The sequence below is a fragment of the Octodon degus genome, unplaced genomic scaffold, assembly GCF_000260255.1.
Source record: "Octodon degus isolate 3935 unplaced genomic scaffold, OctDeg1.0 scaffold00269, whole genome shotgun sequence".
Lineage (NCBI taxonomy): Eukaryota > Metazoa > Chordata > Mammalia > Rodentia > Octodontidae > Octodon > Octodon degus.
The window spans coordinates 990,394-1,011,782 of NW_004524845.1; the positions used below are offsets into that span (position 1 = coordinate 990,394).

Sequence of the window (21,389 nt, forward strand, 5' to 3'; positions counted from 1 at the left end):
TATTATTTGTTGAAAAATAAAAAAATAAAAATAAAAATAAAAAAAAAAAGAATAAAGATTTGAATAGAAGTCTGAGTGCTCCCAAGACTTGCACTATTGTTGGTCCACCACTGGTTTCTGTGTTTGTGTATTTGCAGTGTTTGCCTTTTCAGTCTTGTGGCCACTGAATATTCCAGTGTAAGAGGTCCCTGTGTGTATGTGCTACACACCTTCATTAAAACGTTAAGGTGCTATATCTTTTAGAGAAAGATATTAGAAAAAAATGTTTTTTGTGTGCACATACTTGCAAGTATCCTCCTGAAGGCCATCTTTTATTATTTCTTCATTTCAGTTTTTTTTCTTGCACCCACAGCAGTACCTTCACTTGTACTTTGCACATGGGGGCACACATGCACACACATTGTACCCACAAGTGATACAGGTGAATAATTTAGAAACCAATTGTAGGCAATAGTGAGAGATTTTCAGCAGTGCAAGGAAGAGATGGGAAAGATAAAAGAAGCCTTTATTAACTCCAAAGACATGGAGAGGATTGAGGGCAGATGGGAAAGTCCTCTGACCTGAGACAAAGAAAGCTGAGGCTTTTGTGGATCTCTGCTAGGCATGGAGTTAAAGGGGCAGCTTCAGTGACATGAAGGAGCTGATTCTGGTCTCTCCTCGCTATGTGTAGGAAAGGCGAGAGGCAGTTGTATCCAGGGCCGGAGCAGGGAAGGAGGAGGGAGTGGACACTGGAAGACAAGCTGTTGATTTAAGGGCTTCAGCCATATCAGAGGACCACCATAATAATTCAGCAGTTTATACTGTAGCCAGAACATATCAAATATAATTTATCATCAGCAATAATAATAACTATCATTGAATAACTATTAGATGACAAGATTTTTCATTAATTTCTATAATTATCACAGTAATTTGATAGATTAGTAGATGTTACTTCTAATTTATGTGTGAATAAAAGGCTCCTTGGAAAGGTAGCTGGCTTCTATTTTATTTTTATTTATTTTTAATTTTATGTACTTGGAACAGGGTCTCACTATGCAGTTCAGACTCATAGTGAGCCTTCTGTTTCAGCCTCCTCAACTCTGGATTATAGGTGTGTGGCACTATGCCAAGTCGTGGTAGCTGACTTCTAAAGGCTGTATCATCATTATGATAAAACTGCAGTTTGATCTTTGGCTTTATAACTCTAGAATTAGCCTTAATTCCTTATTTTGTGGAAGTGCAGAGTTCTTCCTACAGAAGGACTTATAGTTCAGTGAATACTTGAGTCAGACCTTTTGGCTTCTGCTGCAGGGCTCTGCCCTCACAGGCTGTGGCTGCTTCTTAGTGACCTGTCCAACATGGAGGTAATAAAGGGTCTACTTAATAGCACTTGTGCTTGGCTGGTGTGTACTCAGCTCTCAGTCAATGTCAGTTATTGCCATTATGTTCTTCTCTGGTATTATTTTCTCTCCACAAGGACTTCTACCTTTATAACCCAGAAGTTTAGTGGAGAGAAGAGACTAGTGATATAGGGGAATGAAACTCCCTATAATTAATCAAGTATAGTCACCTAGGTAATATTCATCTAATGGCAAATCATAGGATGTGTGTGAGGTAGAACAAAACTATGGTCAGCCAGTATGTATGTATACAACAAGTATAGTTGCTTTGTGTATATTGATTAAATGGAGATCAAATGGGGAAACAAGTTGTGTAGCAAGAGCACCTGGGCAGACAAGGCCTTTCCTGGAAGGGGTGAGTTAAGGAGGTTTGGTCCTCTACTCCGAGATGATTGATGCCTATTTAGAATATCAATAACTGGGCCAGGGAGATAGCTCAGTGGAATAAGCACTTGCCTGGCAAGCGCAAGGGCCTGAGTTCAATCCCTGGTTCCGCAAAAAAAAAAAAAAAAAAAAAAAAGAATATCAATAACTGTTGTTCATCCCCAGGGGAAGTATATGGGTGAGTAGTTCTTTTTCTTGAAGCCTGGCCTTCAGTGATACACCTCTGGCCACAGTTGTTTTCTGCATTGACCTCCTGAGGGCTCAGCCCTGTCTGACTGCTTAGAATATTTCTACCTATTTTAGCTATCTGTAATAATACCATTGCTTGGGCTGCTGAAGCTTCCATTTTCTTGGCCAGCCAACTCTGCTACCCTGAACCTTACCAAGGGCATACATCCATTATAACATAATACCCTCTTTATGTTTCAACCATAATTAGATAAGAGAAAGCACAGTCACAGCAACATTCAGCCCCCAGGCCAGCTGGCCTCCCTCTTTCAAGCCCTGAGAGTACCCTGTCAGAAGGAAGGGTTTTGTCCTTCAGTTTCATTAGCGTGAGGACAAGTTGCTTCTTCCAAGTGGTAAGGGTGTGTTTCAGGGGGAAAGAGTAGTAAAAGTCAATTTAAGGGAGAATTTTCAGCATTGTAAACAAGGACTGTGGAAGATTTGCTGGTTTCCAGAACCCAGCTCCCAGAGAGCTCAAACTTCCAGATTTGCTGTGAGCCTGCTCTGAGAGGTGACTATGAAGATCAGTTACCTATGCCAGATACTTTTGTTTTGTTTTATTAAATTGTGGCATTTGTTTAAATATATAGTTCTGAGGTAGCCATTGAAAAGATTTTGGCGTACAGTTGTCATTAAACAAGGCATAGCACATTTCAGACATCTCAGGCAGCCATGTAACTTGCTCTTGGTCCTATTCTACACCTCAGCTGCACTGTGAGAAGCCATTATTTGCTTAGCTTCCCTATCCCCAGCCTTCAAAGCACACAGACACCTGAGTCCCCTCAGGAGTCAGTTTCTGATGGGAGAAAGACTGGAGACAGTCACCATATGCACTGTCTCCCATTTTTAAAGCAGCTCTCTGCATGGAGTGGGGCATGGATTTGAGGGGCTTCTCAGTGATCCTGTCCAAATATCATGCATGCACTTGGCAGGGACCAGGAGAAAGGACTCTCAAGCTCCTTTGAATTCTCATCTGTCACTCCAACTACCTGTGGCTTGGGAGTTCTTTAGTGACTTGACTCATTTCTCCTTGTCTCTGGTGGCAGTGCATGGGAACAAGTGGCCATGGGATACTTCTCTTGTGAAGGGGATGGCACTTTGGAGTTTAGTTTGTTTAGGTTCTTTTAATTCTCATTTTCACTGAATTTTTAAAAACTATGACTTTATAATTTACTTGCCTTATTTGAGTCATAAGGACAGGGTTGATGATGTCATACAGCTTTTTGTTTTTTTTCAGTCCTAGAGATTGGACTCAGTCTTCATGCTAGGCAAGTGCTCTATCACTGAGCTATATCCCCAGTTCTTTTTAAATTTTATTTTGGGGGTGAGATCGTAATAAGATGCCCAGGCTGGGTTTGAATGTGTGATCTTTTTTCCTCAATTTTCTTGCTACCTGGTATTTCAGGCTTGCATTATCATGCCTGACAACAGCTTTTTTTTAATGTTAATTACAAGCAGAACAATTAGATTTGGTATTTCACAACACTGAAGATAACTGCAGCTTAAATGCATGCTATAATTGATGAGCTAAGACTGAAGATTAGTACAAATCTAGCTTACCCACTGTAAGGGAAACTTCTAAATGAATATATCAGGTATTTAACCTTTAAGCTTTTGTTTATAGTTTCACCCTCAGTTCTGAGGCCATACACAAGGGCTGTATATATATTTTACTAGTAGGTACTCCAGGATAGAAATGTAGACATTTTATCTACTTATTTTTTGCGTGTTATACTAATGAAGTGTATCATGTCTACATGGACATGCTGTTAATCATAGGACTAAGAACTAGTAGAGTCCTATAAATTCTGCTTGACAAACATGGAAGCAAAAGTGGTTTGATTTGATGTCCCTTCAGGGTGATAGTAGGACTTAGTCTTCATTTTCATAGGAAGTGGAATGTTGTATTAATCTCCTTGTGCATAACACCTTTGCAATTTTCTCCATTTGAGAAAGTCAAGTGTAAAAATCATTTTGTTCTTAAATCTGCTTGAGGATACATGTGCTCCTACTTTTAAAAACACAAAGAATTTCAAATAAGCACTAAAATACACTAATATAATGGCTCCCCAATGGATACATACATTGCAAGGCAATTCTCATGAAAATGTGATAGAGCAGTGGTAGAAAACCTATGGCAATCAGAGCACTCTCTTCTGCACATGAACATCAGATAACAATGCACATAGGGCCATGTGCATGCCCAGAAAGCAGTGGCAGTGCCAGGCAATGACATCACAGGCCATGCCTTATTAGCTGAGACTCCTTGGAGCTTTGCAAGGTGCTGGATCTCCACAAGGTTCCCCATCACTGAGCTAAAGGAAAAGGTATCTCCTCCCCATGGTGGGTGGAGCATTCAAATATTAGTAAAGGACTTCTTGAGTGAGGGAATGGTACAATGTGCTCATGGTATTTCCTACTTTTCTGTGAATAAAGAAAAATGTATGCATCCATAGTTTGCCACTTCTAGTCTTCTCTCCTTTGGCTTTTTTGGCTTTCTTGTTTTTCCTGTTTTGCCTTTCTTTTGCTGTTCTGCTACTCTACTGCTCATTCCCTTTTGAGTGCAAGAGTTGTACAAGGACCAGTAGAAACTTTGTTTCCTACTAGGTGAAACTGATCAGAAGAAACTACTACTTCTGATCTAATCTGTACCACTGTTTTCAATACCTTCTTTTATTACTAGTTTTTCTTCTAGTTCTTTTCTTCTTTTATTATTTTTTATATTACTAGTTAATATTTATGTGAGCATATTTTATTTCTGTAAGGAAACTTGTAAACATTGTTATTTTATTCATCTTTATCACACTATGTTAAAATAACTCACCTGTGTAATCAGGTCCCAATGTCGTGTCTATTTTCTATTTTTCAGTTGCTGTTGTTACTCAAAATATCTTATATCTAATTGACATATAAATACCACATTTAACAAATAAAAATATAGGGTGTCAAAGTACATTGAATTTCAGACAAATATTGAAACATTCTTTTAGAGTACATATGTCTCAAATATTGCATAGAACATATACCAAAAATACTATTCTTGCTTACTATTTAAATATAACTGAGCATCTTGTAGTTTATCTGATGAATCTAAATTAAACATTTATTTGCTTTAATTTTGTTGTACAAATAGATGATTTGATTTCTTTCTTTCTTCAGTATGTCAAATATCCTAGACATGATGAAAGATTTCATTCAGTGAATAGCTAAGATTTCTTTGGTGCCTGCTGCACCCTGCTTTGTGCTCTGCTATATCTTGGTCTGCTCCTCTCCTTCTCTGTTACTTTTTAGTGATATTTTAGTGCCATGGGCCCCCAGGCTCTGTAGTTTTATAGTACAATCTATACTTTTAGGCTATACTCTGATATGGTCTGTACTTTGAGTATAATTTTAAACTATAGTAGCTTTTAATATCCCTCAGTTGAAATAGTTGGTAAGTCCTGTATCTCTCCTTCTCTCTGATCTTTTTGTCCATCCTTATTTTTCTTATCAACTCACTATCTCTTTCAGTTGTTTGCTATTTTGTTTTGCTTTTTGGAGACAGGGTCTCCCTATGTAATCCAGGCTGGCCTTGAATTCACTATGTTGTCCAGGCTGGCTGTGAGCTTCCAGCGAGCTTCTTGCCTCTGCCTCCTGAGTGTGCACCACCACCCCTGACAGTTTCTTTTCCTTTTCATTCCATTTTTTCTTATACATGACAAACACCATAAAAGTCTTAATTAACCTTGAGCAATTTGCCTTAACTTTGCAATGTTCTACCCTCTTCTTTGCTACCCTGTATTTCTTGAAAAGAATAGCCTTTAGTTGATGTTGGATTTTTTTTTACACCCACTCATTTCTCAGTCTACTGTCCATTTTCTTTTAACTATCACTCTGAGGACTCTGGTGGCCTTCTCCAGTGTCTTCCCTTCCATTGTTGGTGCTGTCGAGGTAGAGCCACTTTCTCACAGTATGTTTTGCCTTTGTGGCTGTATTAAGTCTTACTACTTCTGGGACCAGCTTTTGCAGATGACTCTTAAATAGAAGTTTGTTTGAGTCTAGATCTCCTTACACACTATATCTCAGGGCAATACTCATACTGCTGAACATGGAGAAGAACTATAATATGGTTGCCATAGTAGGTTGTAAGCATCTTCAGCAAAAGTAATAATGTGCTGTGTGTGTTCTAGTAGGCAGAGAGGGTGGTGATATTATGCTCCCAATTTTCTTGTTCTTGATGTTCTGATTTAGACATTAAAGAACTATGTGCAGAATTTGCATAGGAAGCAAAGATTGAAACTTTAGAAAAGTGAGAATCCTCTTTAAAAGGGAAAGGACAGTAACAGTAAGATGGGTCATGACACTTCTGTATCGATCCTGGAGGAGACAGTAGTGCTTGAAAGAAAGTGGCAGTGTTGCTGATTTGCCTAAGGTTCTTTTCTCAGTTCAGATGGAAACTGTGACATCAGCAAGGTATAGCTCAATGTCCGGTCCCTGCCCTGCCAGCCATTACCAACTGGACTGGTCTCTGGAGCTTGTAGTGTTAACTGCTTGGAGTGTTTATCCATGCCTGCTCTATCTGCACGTCAGGATTTTTATAGATCACAAATGAATTTACAGGACTTTTGGAGTGCATCCGACTCACACAGATTCACAAGACTCCAAAGCAAGTCTTGATGTTTATAGGGCCCCTGCTGCAACACAGGAGGGATCCTCAGAGAAGTGGCTTATAATGCTGCTTATATAGATGCTGTAGGCCTATTTCAATGAGGGTGAGGACTGAAAGTTTGCTATAAATACTAGGTATGTAAGTAACAGGTTCAAAGTGCCCCCTCCAAAATGCAACAGTATCCTCTAAAGTGGTTGACTAGAGGAGGACACCATGCTGCCTGGCTGAACTCATGGAATGCAGGATGGTGTTTGTTTGATAGCCAGGGAGGACAGTGGTAGGTAGCTAGGAAGGAAACTGCTAGCCAAAGGAGACATCACTACGTAGCTGGGGGACACTGAAGCAAGCTGTCCCAGCCCATTGGTGTGCAGAGACAAGGGATATACCTTCCAGACACACCCTCCTCCAGTCAGCACAGACAGTCAAGCACTGCTCTGTCTCAGTAGAAGTGTTCTAGGTTACTTCCTTTTTGGACGAGATCCTGCCTAGAGTTTTAAGGTGTTAAGTTTTACTGACACCAGCTTATCTGAAATAATTCTGAAGTAACACTGATAATACAGATGTTCAAAGGTATTTAAGCAGAACTGTCCATTAGATATAGTTTAAATTTTATGGGAGTGTAAATGGTATGGAGACTGAAATATATACATGTTTTCAAAGTTTTACATACCAGACATATTGTGTTTGGAGGTTATATTATATAACTACTTATACTGATACTGGCATTTAAAATTGATAAGAGCAAGGAAACAAGTTTATCATTTATTACATATACATGGCATATTTTTCACCTCAATTCTAGTAAGAAAATTAATGAAGTTATCTATTGGGATTGTTTTTCATGAATCTTACCTCTTTGCTGAATTCTAACTGCAAAAGACTTGCTAATGTTAATGTGCTAAAATGAAATTAGATTGCATTTTTATTGATTTTAAAACAAAAAAAATCTGTTTCTCTGACTTCTAAACTTTACAGGTGTATTCTTCTAAATGCACCCATAGGCATACATCTAAAAAATAAAGTGAGCTGACCTTATCAGACCCAAAAGCTACAACTCTTGTTGCATAGGTCCGCTTTACCTTGGTCATAACCATCCAGCAGAAAGGTATAAAAACAAAATATAAGAAGTAAAGCCATGCTATTATGTTGAACTGTAGGGGACTCAGGTCAACAATTTCTGACATTGCTAGTCAAGCAGAAGACCCAGTACTATTTTGGGGTACTGGACTCCTTTAGAATATTTTGCTGAGTTTACACACCTATAATATTCAAATAACAGAATTTAACAAAAAGGGGGATGAAAATGAATGTCCATTTTGTATCTGTATATTCAAAATGATTAGGATAGATATATAGTTACATTCTCTTAATGAATAGAGGGATTTGTTCTAATAGTGTTTGTAAATAGGATATCATGTCTGCATCTTGTACAGCAATTAACAACTAGGAAGAATGTATGCAATGTGTTAATTATTGAAACTGTCCTACCAATTTGGTTTGAAACTGTCTCATTGCTATTTGTTTCTCAATAAAATTATGGAAAAAAAGAAAATAACAGCAAAAAAACCCAAAAAACCAAAACCAAAACAAAACAAAAAAAACCCAACCAGATGTGGTGACACTTGCGTATAATCTGAACACTTGATAAACTGAGGCAAGAGGATCACTATGACGTCCAGGTCAGCCTGGGCTATTTAGTGAGTTCAAGTTCAACCTAGATTACCTAGCAAGATTGTTTCAAAATCCTCCTGTCTTCGTTATTTTCTCTCCTTATTGAGACAAAATGCCTGACACCCAAAATTAATGAAGGAAAGGTTTATTTAGCTCATTTTGTGAAGATTTCATTCCATAATTAGCTGACTCCAACACAGGGTGGCATGGCACAGGGCCAACAGTCCAAGGTGGAAGAAGACAGCAAAAGCAGTAAGAGCACCAGGGAGAGAACACGCCTCTTTTCCTCTCTTATATTGTATATGGCTGCCTGCCCATGCCCATACCATCTCCCCGTGTCCTCCTCTTGCAGTGGCTGAGGATGTTCATAAAGTGGGGAGACCCGCCCTGTGCTGAATTACTATACCTTACAGCAGTAAGGGCAGATCCCAGGATACAGGACGACTGAATTTACTTAGTTAAGCTTCTAGACCTCTTAAGTTGACACAATGTATCAACCATAATAATATATGAACAACAAAACAATACTGGATTTGGTATTGCTCAACTGCAGAAGTATACTTCATAAACTCAGCTTTCATCCCATTTTTTCTACCACTCCCTAAGATGTAAGGTTATTCTATTGCAAAAATTGGTAACAATTGAAGCACATTTACTGATGTACCTGCAAAAAGCAATAAATGCCTATTCTGTGAGCTGAAAAAATAAAAAATAAAGTGAGACATGGTTAATTACCTTTGAGAAGCACCCTTTGATAAAGGAACAGTTATGCAATTCAGGTGCTTCTACATTTAAGTTAATATAAGAAAACATCACAAGGTTTTTATTGACTTATATAAGCACTTTACCTTTTGAGCTCTATAAAAATATGAACTCTTTCTGGCCAGAGATTTTTCTTTTATGGCTAGGTCACTGAGATTAAGACACTCATAGCATGGTAAATGATGGTACAGTGTTGGTATGAGGGAGAATTATTACCTGCAAAGGAAGGACAGGAGAAATTTATCTTCCTACATTTATTTGCATGGTGTTTTCAAATATATCTTCTGTTAGTACCTGATATACTCCACCCTATTCTCAAGGATAGAAGTTACAGGTAGTTAGGATATTTTCTAAATGGAGACAACCCCTTCTACCCTGTCACATTGACATTCATTTAGACAAGTACAATTTTGAAAATCTCTCCCCATGAATAGCCATAATGGTTATAGTACACAAAATTCTCTGTATAGCAAAAGAAATTTAAGCTGTAATTATTTAAGAAGGCTCAAAATAAGCAATACCCCTGGGGAATTTTTGTTAAGAAAGATAATGAGCTACCAAGAAACTGCTCTTCACAGAAGATTCATGCAGGGGATATATCCATCTTTCAGGCCTCTGCAATATCAAAGCTGAGAAATCTGATGATGTTGTATCTGGGGCTCCTCCAAATTCTGCTATTCTACAAAAGTACCATAGGGTTAGAGACCATTAACTTTAGGTTACCTGTAATTCAAGTAAATTGGCTGATTTAGAAGCAGAGTCTGATACAGGAATTTCATGTGCATATAATTAGTTGAGTGTGGTCTCACTAAAAACAGAAGCAGTTTAGGACTGGGAAAGAATTAAATAAGAATGTGGTCTAGCTGTGTTAGTGTGGGACTAATTCTCTGTGGAGCGCTGGAGGTTAAATTGTGCCTCCCAGGTGCTCCTACTTCGAGATGGAGCAGGGTAGTTTATATTGCCATTAGCATTGTTTGGTAACTGGCTGTTACAGGTGTAACATGCTTTGTAAGGCAGATTGTATGGAGCATATGGCAGTTCTCTAGAGAAGGGGCCAGCAGTGTACTGAGAGCAGCTGGTATTCAGAGCCCCTGGGGAGGTGCACCGACCACAGACAGCAGGCCAACAAAGAAAGATTCTTGGTTTGTTAGAAACAGAAAATAGGAAGAATAAGCTGATAGAGAAAAGCATAGCACTGGCATAGTAGCACCCCATGAAGCTGACCTAGATTCTTTTTTTTCCCATAATTTTATTGACAGACAAATACCAATGAGACAGTTTCAAACCAAATTGGTAGGATGGTTTCAGTTGCATACTGTCTTCCTAGTGGTTAATTGCTGTACAAGATGCAGACATGATATCCTATTTACAAACACTATTAGAACAAATCCCTCTATTCATTAAGAGAATGTAACTATATATCTATCCTAACCATTTTGAATACACAGATACAAAATGGACATTCATTTATATATTCCCTTTTTTGTTTAGTTCCGTCATTATAGGTGTGTTAACTCAGCAAAATATTCTAAAAGAGTTCAGAGGTCCATAATAGTATTGGGTCTTCCGCTTGACTGGCAGTGTCAGAAATTGTTGACCTGAATCCCCTATAGCTCAACATAACAGCATGGCTTTACTTCTTGTACTTCATTTTTATACTTTTCTGCTAGATGGTTAAGACGAAGATAAAGCAAGATCTAGTGTAGTGGTTATCATGTTCGCCTGACCTAGATTCTTGAGACCAATGTGGCATAAGGATGCATGTTCTTTACACAGCCCCACAACCTTAGGGGCATCACAGCCATTCCAGTAATGGACAGCACAATGCTCATCTGGAGTGAAAAGGGGCAAAAACTATTTTTGAATAGGCAGTTAGTGAGACAATGTGTTGATGAGGCCATTCCTTTTTTAAAAATAAATAATTAATTAATTTGATACAAGGTCTCACCATGAAGCTTGGACTCATAGCGATCCTCCTGTCTCATCCTTCCCAGTGCTGAGATTACAGGCATGCACCACCATGCCCAGTTTTGGGGTTGGAAAAGTGCAACTAAGGTTCTGGTGCTGGCATGACATGCAGTACCAGGGATCAAACTCAGGTCCTTGTGCTTGCCAGGCAGGCTATTTCCCCAGCACGATGAGGCCATTCTTATTGTTATAATTTAATTCCTTCACTCACTAACCTTTTTTTACTTAGAAAACAAATAGCATATTTGTGAAAGTTCTGGGTAGGGCCATTGGGTAGAAGCATAAAAATCTGTGCTCTACAAGTGATTACTTTTTGAACATTAAAGGCATTTCAGAGTTTCACATTTTGAGATAGTGTCTCACTTTACTTTCAGGATAGCTGTCAAGGAAAGACTTAGTGCTTTGTTTCTGTGAAACAGATGGGTGATTGTAAGGTGGCAGCCCTGGCAGTAACAGATTGCATCATTCTCATTGTGATTTCTATAATTGCTAGCCCACCAATACTGCTATTAGAGTACTGGCTCCTCAAGTTTCATCCTCCAGTGGTTACCCTCAGACAATTTCACAGAAATGTTCTTATAATCCCTACAGAACTCATCAGGTATAAAAAGCTGCTTTTGATATATCAGTGTTCTCTAAAAAAATCTAATTCTTTTTCTTCTTCAGTACCATAATGCAACCTTTGACTGGGCATATTTATCAAAGAAGGAGTGCTTGAAATATGGAGGGAAGCTCGTGGGGAACAACTGTAATTTTGTTCCTGATGTCACTCTCATGTCTTGCATCCTGTTCTTGGGCACCTATGCCTCCTCCATGGCTCTGAAAAAATTCAAAACCAGCCGTTATTTTCCAACCACAGTAAGTACCTGACCTTGACATGCTTTTCCTTGGATTTACATGCTACCAAGGGTAAAACAATGTTACAAAATGGAAAAATAATTAATCTGCCCAGTATAAATCTGTACATTTTAAAATTGATATTCCAGTCATCTTTTCATGTAGATATGTATTTAGTATAATTGTAGTCCAACTTTGGAAACTTCCAAAGATTTGCTTACATAATTCTAGCACAAGTTTTGACTGTCATAATTCTTAAATACTAAAAAGAAAAAGTGGGATGTATTTTATCTAAAAACACATGAGTGAAGAAAAGGACCTTTTAAATCCATAGAGCTTAAGTACATCTGCAAAAACACTTTTCATATTAATCAGGAAGGTTGGAATTTCATGTTTCATAGTTGTCCATGGGCTTCAATACTTGAATTGGAGGATAGTACACTTACACTCTTGTTACACTATTATTGCTGTCACCCAAGCCACACTTGTCATCTACAGTGATGAATGATATAGTTCTGTTGTGCAGACCATCTGCCCTTTGTTAATATGTTTGAGTTAGCTCAATGACAAAACTGTTTCTTTGAGAGACTACAAGGTAAGAACAGGATTTAGTTAACATCTTATTTATGTACTCGGAGAACAATCCTGTGCTGTACAGTTCAGTTGTTAGTGGTGATTCTCCTGTTTTCAGCCTCCCAAGTGCTGGGATTACAGGTGCATGCAGTCTCAACCTCAGTCTAGGTCTCAGCACATCCTTGGGGCAGGGCCGGCACAGAGCATGGGGATTGAACCCCAGCCACTACGCTCTGCCTAAGCAAGCACTTTAGTCTGCTGAGCTATCTTGCTGGCCCCACAGGTTTCTTTTTAAGGTTGGAATACTGTTTCACTATGTATGTGTACCGCAGTTTCAATAGCCATTCGTCCATTGATGACTACTGATTAATTCTTTATCTTGACTATTTTGCATAATGCTGCAGTGAACTAGTAGTATAGTAGATAGTCGTCAGTATGCCAATTTCATTTCTTTTTGGTGTATACTGAGTAATAGGATTGCTAGTTTATACAAGTATAATAGTTCCACTTTAAATTTTTGGAGGAACCTTCTGTAATGGCTAATTTATATTCCCAGTAGAATACAAAGGTTTGCTTTTCTGCACACCTTTGTCAATATTTATTACTTTTGTCTTTTTGACAATACTGATTTTAACATGTGTTAAATTTGATATGCATTAGATAACTTGTGGTGAATTTAGTTTGCATTTTCCTGTGTTAATTAATGGTGTGCTAGGAAACACCTGGAGACTGAGACTGTGGGAAAGACTAGACTTCATTCTGTCTAACCACAGGTGCGTGAAATGGGAATGGTACCAGTGAATACCTGGAAGGGAAGCTATATATATTTAGGGTTTTAGGCTGGAGGCCATAGTCCTAAGGAATCTGGAGGGAATGTTTGAGGTCAAATCTGTGAGGGTGGTTAGCACAGTTGTGCATATAAAGCTGGGTCTTCTGGCATCAGGCAGAATGCAGGTCCATTCCTAACTTTCTTTATGGCCATCAATTCCTATTTGCTGGAGGCCCTTGGATTCTGTATGGAGGCAGCATAAAGGTCTCTCTCAGGTCTGGGTTGACACTCTGGTGGTTAGAGATGTTTAACATCTTTTTTGGTCATTGGTGTCTTTAGGGGGAGCTGTCTATGAGATAGTTGGCCTACTATTTTATTTTAGTGTTCATTACAAGGTTTCACTATGCAGGTCAGACACGTAGTGATCCTTCTGTTTCAGCCTCCCCAGCACTGGGATTACAGGTGTGTGCCACCATACCCAGTTTGGGTGACCTGCTTGGCGTGCCTGGGGTGGGGCTGGTGCAATATGCAGTGCCAGTAATCAAACCCAGGTCCCTGCACTTGGCAGGAAGACGCTTAGAACAAGGAGCTCTGTCCCCAGCCCCTTGGCCAATTTTTCAAATGGGTATTTTTTATATTATTATTAGAGCCAAATTCTGTACAATCCCAAATATCCTCTTACTAAGTGAATGGCTTATAAATATATTTATCTAACTCGATATCTCATTACTTTGTTGGTTAATTGTTTTGCTGTATAACTTTGAAGCACTTTAATGCAATATAATTTTTTCTAATTTTGCTTATGTTTCCAGTATTTTTAGAGTCATGTCTAAAAAACAAACAATGAAACCTAGTGTTATGGTATGATTTTAGGTTGTTTATAAAATCACAGTAATGTGCACATAGACTTATTAATGAAGCCTCTCTCTCTCTCTCTCTCTCTCTCTCTCTCTCTCTCTCCCTCCCTCCCTCCCCACTCTCTCCCTCCATCCCTCTCTCTTTCTTTTTTCTTTTTGTTCTGGAATCAGGGATTGAACTCAGGCCCTTGCACTTGCCTGGGAAGCACTTATTCCACTGAGCCATCTCCCCAGCCCCACTGTCTTTCTTTTTGAGACAGGATCTTACTATATAGTTCAGGTTGGCCTTCAGCTCACTTTGTAGCCCAGGTTGGTCTTGAACTCACAGTAATTCTCCTTCCTCTAATTCTTATGTGCTGGGATTACAGGCCTGCACCACAATGCCCAGCCTTCCCATTTTCATCTAACAGTTTTATAACTTCAGGTTTTACATTTAAATATTTAAATATTAGTATAGCCATTATAGAAGGTTCCTCCAAAAATTTAAAGTGGAACTATTATACTTGTATGAACCAGCAATCCTATTACACAGTATATACCAAAAAGAAATGAAATTGGCATTCATTCTTATACATGTGCATATCCATTCTTCTTAACAGTGTTTATATTTTTTATTTTAAAGAGAAAAAACTAAAGCAATAACAATAACAATAAAACAGTGTTTCAAAACAGGTTATTAGGAGAATTACAATAATTAATACATTGCATATTGCTCTTGTAGTAGTTATTGAGAGGACAAGATATAAGCCTGCAATGTTATTCAAATAGTGAACTAAGAGATACTAGCTGTATAACTATCTTACCTGTCACATATTTTCCCTCTTCCTTCTTTTCACCATTGTCTCATCACAGTTTTTCTTTTCTTTTTGGACATTTTCTTCCTTATACCCAAATCTCTATTGTACATGTTGGGTCTTATTTACTCATTCAGTTTCTCACACTAGTAAGACAATATGATGTTTACACATGTGAGTCTGATTTATCTCACTTATGAGTGTGGTCTCTAGCTGTGTCCATTTACCTATACAAATCTCAAGTTCATCCTTTCTTATGACTAAGTAGTATTCCACTATATTTAAAAAAACACATTTTTTTAATTTTTTTTTTTTTTTTTGGTGGAACTGGGGATTGAACTCAGGTCCTTGCGGTGGCAGGGAAGTGCTTATTCCACTGAGCCATCTCCTTGGCCCCTCTTTTTTTAATCTGTTCCTCAGTTCAGATGCATTTGGGTTGTTTCCCAGATTTAGCTATTACAAATTGTGCTGCTGAAAACATGAGTGCACCCTTGTTGCTGTGATATGGTATTTTAAATTCTTATGGGAAGATACTCAGAAGAGGAATATCTGGGTTAAAAGGGACTTCTAATCTTAGTTTCTGGAGGACTCGCCACACTGAATTCCACAGTGTTTGTACCAGTCTACACTCCCACCAATAATGGAGAATTTTTCCTTTTCCTTGTAATCCCTCTAGCATTTGTTATCAGTGATTTTTTTTAATGATAACTATTCTTTCTGGGGTGAGATGGAATCTCAGGATTGTTTTAATTTGTATGTCTCCAATGACCAATGATGTTGAACATTTTTTATGTATTTGTTTGCCATTTGTATTTATTAATTTGAGAAGTGCATATTCATCTCAGGTGCCCAGTTTGAATTGGATCTTTGAATGGGTGGTTCTGATTTAAAAAAAATTCTTTGTATGTTCTATATATAGCTCCTTTGAAGGGCAACTGGCTATAAATTTTTTCCCACTCTGTGGGTTGTCTTTTCATTCTTTTGGTGATTTTTTTTTACTCTGTTGGTATTTCTTTCATTGTGCAAAAGCTTTTTAATAAGGTGAGATCCCATTTGTTGAATCTTTGTAGTATTTCCCATGTAGTCTGGGTTTTGTTCATGAGGTTTCTTCCTACACCTATGTCTTCAAGACTTATACGTACTTTCTTTCCAGGAAATTTGTTGTTTCTATGTACTATTTAGATCTTTGATTCATTTTGACATTAATTTAGGGCATGGTGATAGATGTGAGTGTAGTTGTAGTCTTAGGCATGTGGAAAGCCAGTTTTTCCAGCACTATTTATTTATTTATTTATTTTTAAAAACTCTTTTATTTATTTATTTATTTAATATTTATTTGTGTGTGTGTGTGTGTGTGTGTGTGTGTGGCCAGCTCAGCCCACCATGGGGCGGGGCTGGCTGGCATGTGGTGCTGGGGATTGAACCGCGGTCCCTGTGCTTTTAGTTTGTTCTAAGTAGGTGCTTTAGACCACTGAGCCATCTCACCAGCCCTCCAGCACTATTTATTAAAGAGACAATCTTTCTTCCAGTGAACATGTTTGGCTTCTTTGTTAAAGATAAGGTGGCTGGGTATGTTTGTAGTTGCTTCTGCATTTTTATTCTGTTCCACTGATCCTGAGACCTATTATTTTGCTAGTACCATGCTGATTTTATCACAGCAGGTTTGTAGTATAATTCAGGCCTGTGATTGTGATACCCCTGTTTTACCTTCGTTTGCTAGAATTGCTTTTTCTATTCTAGGTCTCTTCTTATTTCAAATAAATCTTAGTAATTTTTTCTCTATACTTGTGAGGTATACTAATGGTATTTTGATTGGATTGGCATTAAATCTGTATAGCAGTTTTGGGAGTATGATCATTTTCACTATTTTATTCTTCCCATCCAAGAACAAGAGAATTTTTTCTATTTTCCTTTTTAAAAAATAATTTTGAGAAATAAATAGCAATGAGACAGTTTCAAAACTGATTAGTAGGACAGTTTCAATAATTAATATGTTTCATGCTGTTTTCTTAATAGTTATTCATTGTACAAGATGCAGACATGATATCCTGTCCACAAACACTATTCGAACAAATCTCTCTTCTCGTTGCATTGAGAATGCAGCTGTATATTTATCCTGACTATTTTGAATATACAGATACAAAATGGTCCTGCATTTGTATCCCTTTTTTTTCAGTTTTGTCAGAGAAGGGTTTTCCATTATCATTTAAATATTGTAGGTGCATGAATTCAGAAAAATAATTCAATATAGTCCAGTAGTCCATAATAATAGTGGGTTTTCTGTAGGACTGGCAATGTCAGAAGTTGTTGACTTGAGCCTTTTACAGCTCAGCATATCAATATGGCTTTATTTTTTATATCTCATTTTTATACTTTTCTGCTAGATGGTTAAGACCAAGATAAAGCAAGACCTATATAGCAAGAAATGCAACTTTTGTATCTGATAAATTCAGTCAAGTCCCCTCAGGATTTAACCTGAATCCCTGTACCTTAGTTTGTAGGTCCTTTGTCAGTGTCAGCCATGTGACAGCCATGACTCAGGATGAGTCATGGCCAGTGCTTGACCAATTTGCTCTCTGTGAAAGCCTGAGAGAATGTTTTCTCTCCATGTGGCTTTCCTTAGGCACACTTTACATCATTGATCACTTTCCTCTGTGGCTCCATAATTTCCTTTATCAGAAAATTTGGGTCACAACTGAGTTACAGGATGTTACAGTATAGGTTCTTCTATGTCCTGAGTCTTCACTGACCTTGAAAGGCTAGGACCAAAAGTTTGGCTGTCCTTGCAGCCCTTCTTTTTCTCTAATTTTTAGTCTGCAAACCTAGGTTGTTAATCCTCCAGAAGAGAAGCTTTCATTTTCTGATATCCTTTTTAATCACCTTTTTTAAAGGGTGCTGTAATTTTCACTGTACAGGTCTTTTACATCTTTTGTTAGATTGATTATTAAGTATTTTATTATTTTAAGTGCTATTATAAAGGGCGTGCTTTCCTTAATTTCTCTCTCTGTGGATTTGTTGCTTGTGTACAGGAATGCTATTGAACTTTGAGTTTAACACTACTTATTGAGGGGAGTTTTATTTTGCTATTGTGAGGATTTTCTTTCCTTTTGCACCTTAATAGAAAAATCAATTAACTTTTGATGCAGAGGTCATTTTTGTGCTCTCTGTTCTGTTTTACTGGTGTGTCATTTTATAGCATTGGTCTGAAATTGTGTTTACTGTAGACACTGAAGATATTTTCAAGCCAGGGGCCCTGGTGGCACTGAGGAAGCCATGGATCCCAACCTGCCATCTGAGACCCAGAGCATTTTCCTGTGCAGATGTAGTGTTCTTGTCTGAGGCACAGTACAGGACTGAGTTCCCTGTCCTTTCTCCTAGAAGAGGCTCTATGCATCTAGGTTTTCTTCCTGGAGTCAGAAAGTCATATGACAACTTTCTATACTCTTCTTTGTGTCTTTTCTTATTTGGGGGCTATATCCTCCTCTTATTGAGCTCTTGTGAAGGTATCAGCATGAATAGGTGTTCAATTAAATGTTTCTGTGGGTGCATACACATTGGGATTTCACTGTCTTGCTGACATTAACTCCCAGGAAATTAGAGATATTTCAACTGTTTATGTAGACATCACCCTTTTTATTCCAGCAATAACTCTCAAATTGAAAATAGCTCTTCAGACTTAGAAAAAATTCTGTCTTGTAAAAGATGAAACAAATACATGTTCAGCCATTGAGAAATAGTTCTGAGGAAGTCACAAGAATGTATAAATAGAAAAATGAACTTATTCTAGTTATAATTCCTACTGAGGTTCTTGCTGAGAACTGTATAGAGGAAAAACATGTGTGATTTCTGAGGATGAGTATGAATGTGTAGTCTCTAATTCTTCTGTCTCCTAGTTTATCCTCACTTCACACTCACAGTGGCTAAGCATGTGATAGACATTTAAATGCATATACATTATATACATTATATACATATATATAAAGGAATAAAAGAAATCATTTTTTCTCTTATGTGAGAAAAGTTTTCATTTAAGCTGCATTTATAAGGATATTTTCAGCTGGCAGGTTCAGGTCAGTGTATATATTCTTAAGATAGTTTATAATTAAGGCATATGTTTAAATACTATAATTATTTGCTGTGAAATAGTAAAGCTAACTATTTTCAGCCCCTCACTTATAGCCACAATTCATATGACCTCTAAAAGCCCAGAACACTAATATTAAGGCCAGCACTTAATTATGCAAATTGTCATTTTCTCTTGTAGCTTAAACAATCATTTTTCTTTTGCATTCTCAAGTCTGTATGTTTGTGCGAGTTGGCAGTTAAGATGGTAAAGTGCCTGAAAACTATTATATTTCTGTTTTGTTCCTCATGTGAGCCTACATAATTTGTATGTAGACTAGGCACTCAAGACATGTTCACCAGTGGAAACCAGTCAAGGAAGAATACTGGCTGCATTTTGTGGCAAGAAACTCTCTGTGGGAACCTAGACATGGTGGAATCTGGTGCCAGCACCACTATTAACTATTGACAACTCATTGCAGACTTTAGTTAACTCACTTCTGAAGAAACTGCTCAGATGTGTAATAATTGACAACCTTTTAAACTCTAGTGTTTTCTTGATCCACCTTCTAAATGAAATAAATTCCTTACATTACACTAACGTTTATTGTAATGAAGATATCTTAAAATTTTCCAGAGATTATCATCTCTATTTTTATTTTAAAGACAGTAAAAAAATTATAAGTGATACATAATTTCAAAAAAAGATACAATGCAAATTCAACAATGGTTGTTATATTGCATATTGTTGTCTTCAAAGTAGAATAGTTGTTCAGATTACCAGATATAAGCATGAAAAATTGGTCAAAAATATTAAGCATTAATTGATCCTTTCAACAAATGAAGAGAAATTAACAATACAGTTCTCTTAGTTATCATATATATATATACATATATTATATATCACTTTCCTTTCCTTCTTTCTTCTTTTTGCCTTTCTCCCATCCCAGTTGTTCTTTCCTTTTGAGCAACTTCTTTCTCTTTCACAGTATCTATTATACCTTTCAGATTTTATTTACTCTTTCAGGTTCTTACACTAGGGAGACAATATGATGTTTATAGATTTTTATTTACTCTTTTGCTTACTTACACTAGGGAGACAATATGATGTTTACACATGTGGATCTGATTTACTTCACTTATGAGTATGGTCTCTAGTTGCATCTATTTGTCTATAAAAGCCTCAGGTTTATCCTTTTTATAGCTGAGTGATACTCATTTTTATTATATAAAAATGCTAAATCAGGAAATAAAAATACCACATCTTTTTTATCACTTCCTCAGTTGATGGGTGTCATCTCCATCTTGAGGCCAGGTCTGCTTTTGTAGCTGCTGCCTATCTCTCTCGGTAAATCAATCACAATTATCATCCAGAAAATTCTAAGCCTGGTTTACCCTCTTCCTGCAGTTGATGTTGCTGATGTTCTTGTATTGCTTGTCTTAACTAAGAACATCACTATCCTCAGTGCAATCCAAGATCAGAATCTTAAAATGATATTTGTTTTGCAGGCCCCAGCAAGAGACAAATGATGCACTCAAATTAGGAGAATTTGAGGAATTTAAGGAAGTTATTTCTTACAAAGGTGAAATTAGGGAAACCATAGAAGGAAGTATAGTGCCCTACTGCTAGTAAGAGTGGTGCTGGTTTATCTAGGGTCCCAAGGATGTGGAAAGACATTGGTGGCCAGAACCCAGAAGAAGAGGAAGAGGCAGTGCTATCTAGAGAAGCTGTGAACCTTTGGCTAAGGAATTAAGTCAACGAGGCCATCTCACCTGGTCCAGCTGGGCAGTCAGTACTCAGAGTTGACTCCATAATCTTACTGCCATGGGCCAGACCCACTGGAAAGCCAGAAAGGAAGGGAGCCAGAGTAGACAACATCACTTCAAGTAAGAGAGCTCAATACAAGCGGAATAATCTGTCCCTACAAGTGAACATATTCACTATATGTCTTCAAGTTTTCTTTTTCATATTAAATTTATCACAGTCCCCTTGTTTATTCTGCTGTGGCCCTTTGCTTTATACTTACACTTTTATTTCCCTCATTCTTGCCTTCATCACCTTTTGCATAGACCTAGGTCAGTGATTCGCTTTCCTCCATTCTTCATGGAGACACTGTCAGTCCCTCAGCATGGATACTTCAGATGAATCTATTCACCTTTGCTAGCCTATCAGGTATAGAGTTGGTATACCAGGCTCTTGCACAGAGTTCTGTTACTCAGTTGAATATGGGTAGAATACCACTGACTGTCCTCTTTGAGTTCCCTCTTCTTTTAGGGAGGTGCATTGGTCTACTATTCCACATCATAACTGGCTCCTTACATCAGCATAAAGTCTCATTCAATCTTTTTTTTTTTGATTGGGACTTTTATTTTATTTATTTATTTATTTTTCAAAATTTTATTGATAAACAGATAGCAATGAGACAGTTTCAAATCAAATCGGTAGTACAGTTTCAA

General features: G+C 37.6%; 1 protein-coding gene across 2 annotated transcripts in view; it reads left to right on the plus strand.

Annotated features, from left to right (window-relative positions):
- Positions 1-21,389, plus strand: part of Slc4a4 (solute carrier family 4 member 4) — a 360,460-nt gene that overhangs the window by 283,819 nt on the left and 55,252 nt on the right. For both annotated transcript variants that reach the window (XM_004646547.2, XM_004646546.2), the window contains exon 15: positions 11,707-11,898. In XM_004646547.2, the coding sequence (XP_004646604.1) occupies positions 11,707-11,898 (192 nt within the window). The remainder of the gene's footprint in view (positions 1-11,706; positions 11,899-21,389) is intronic.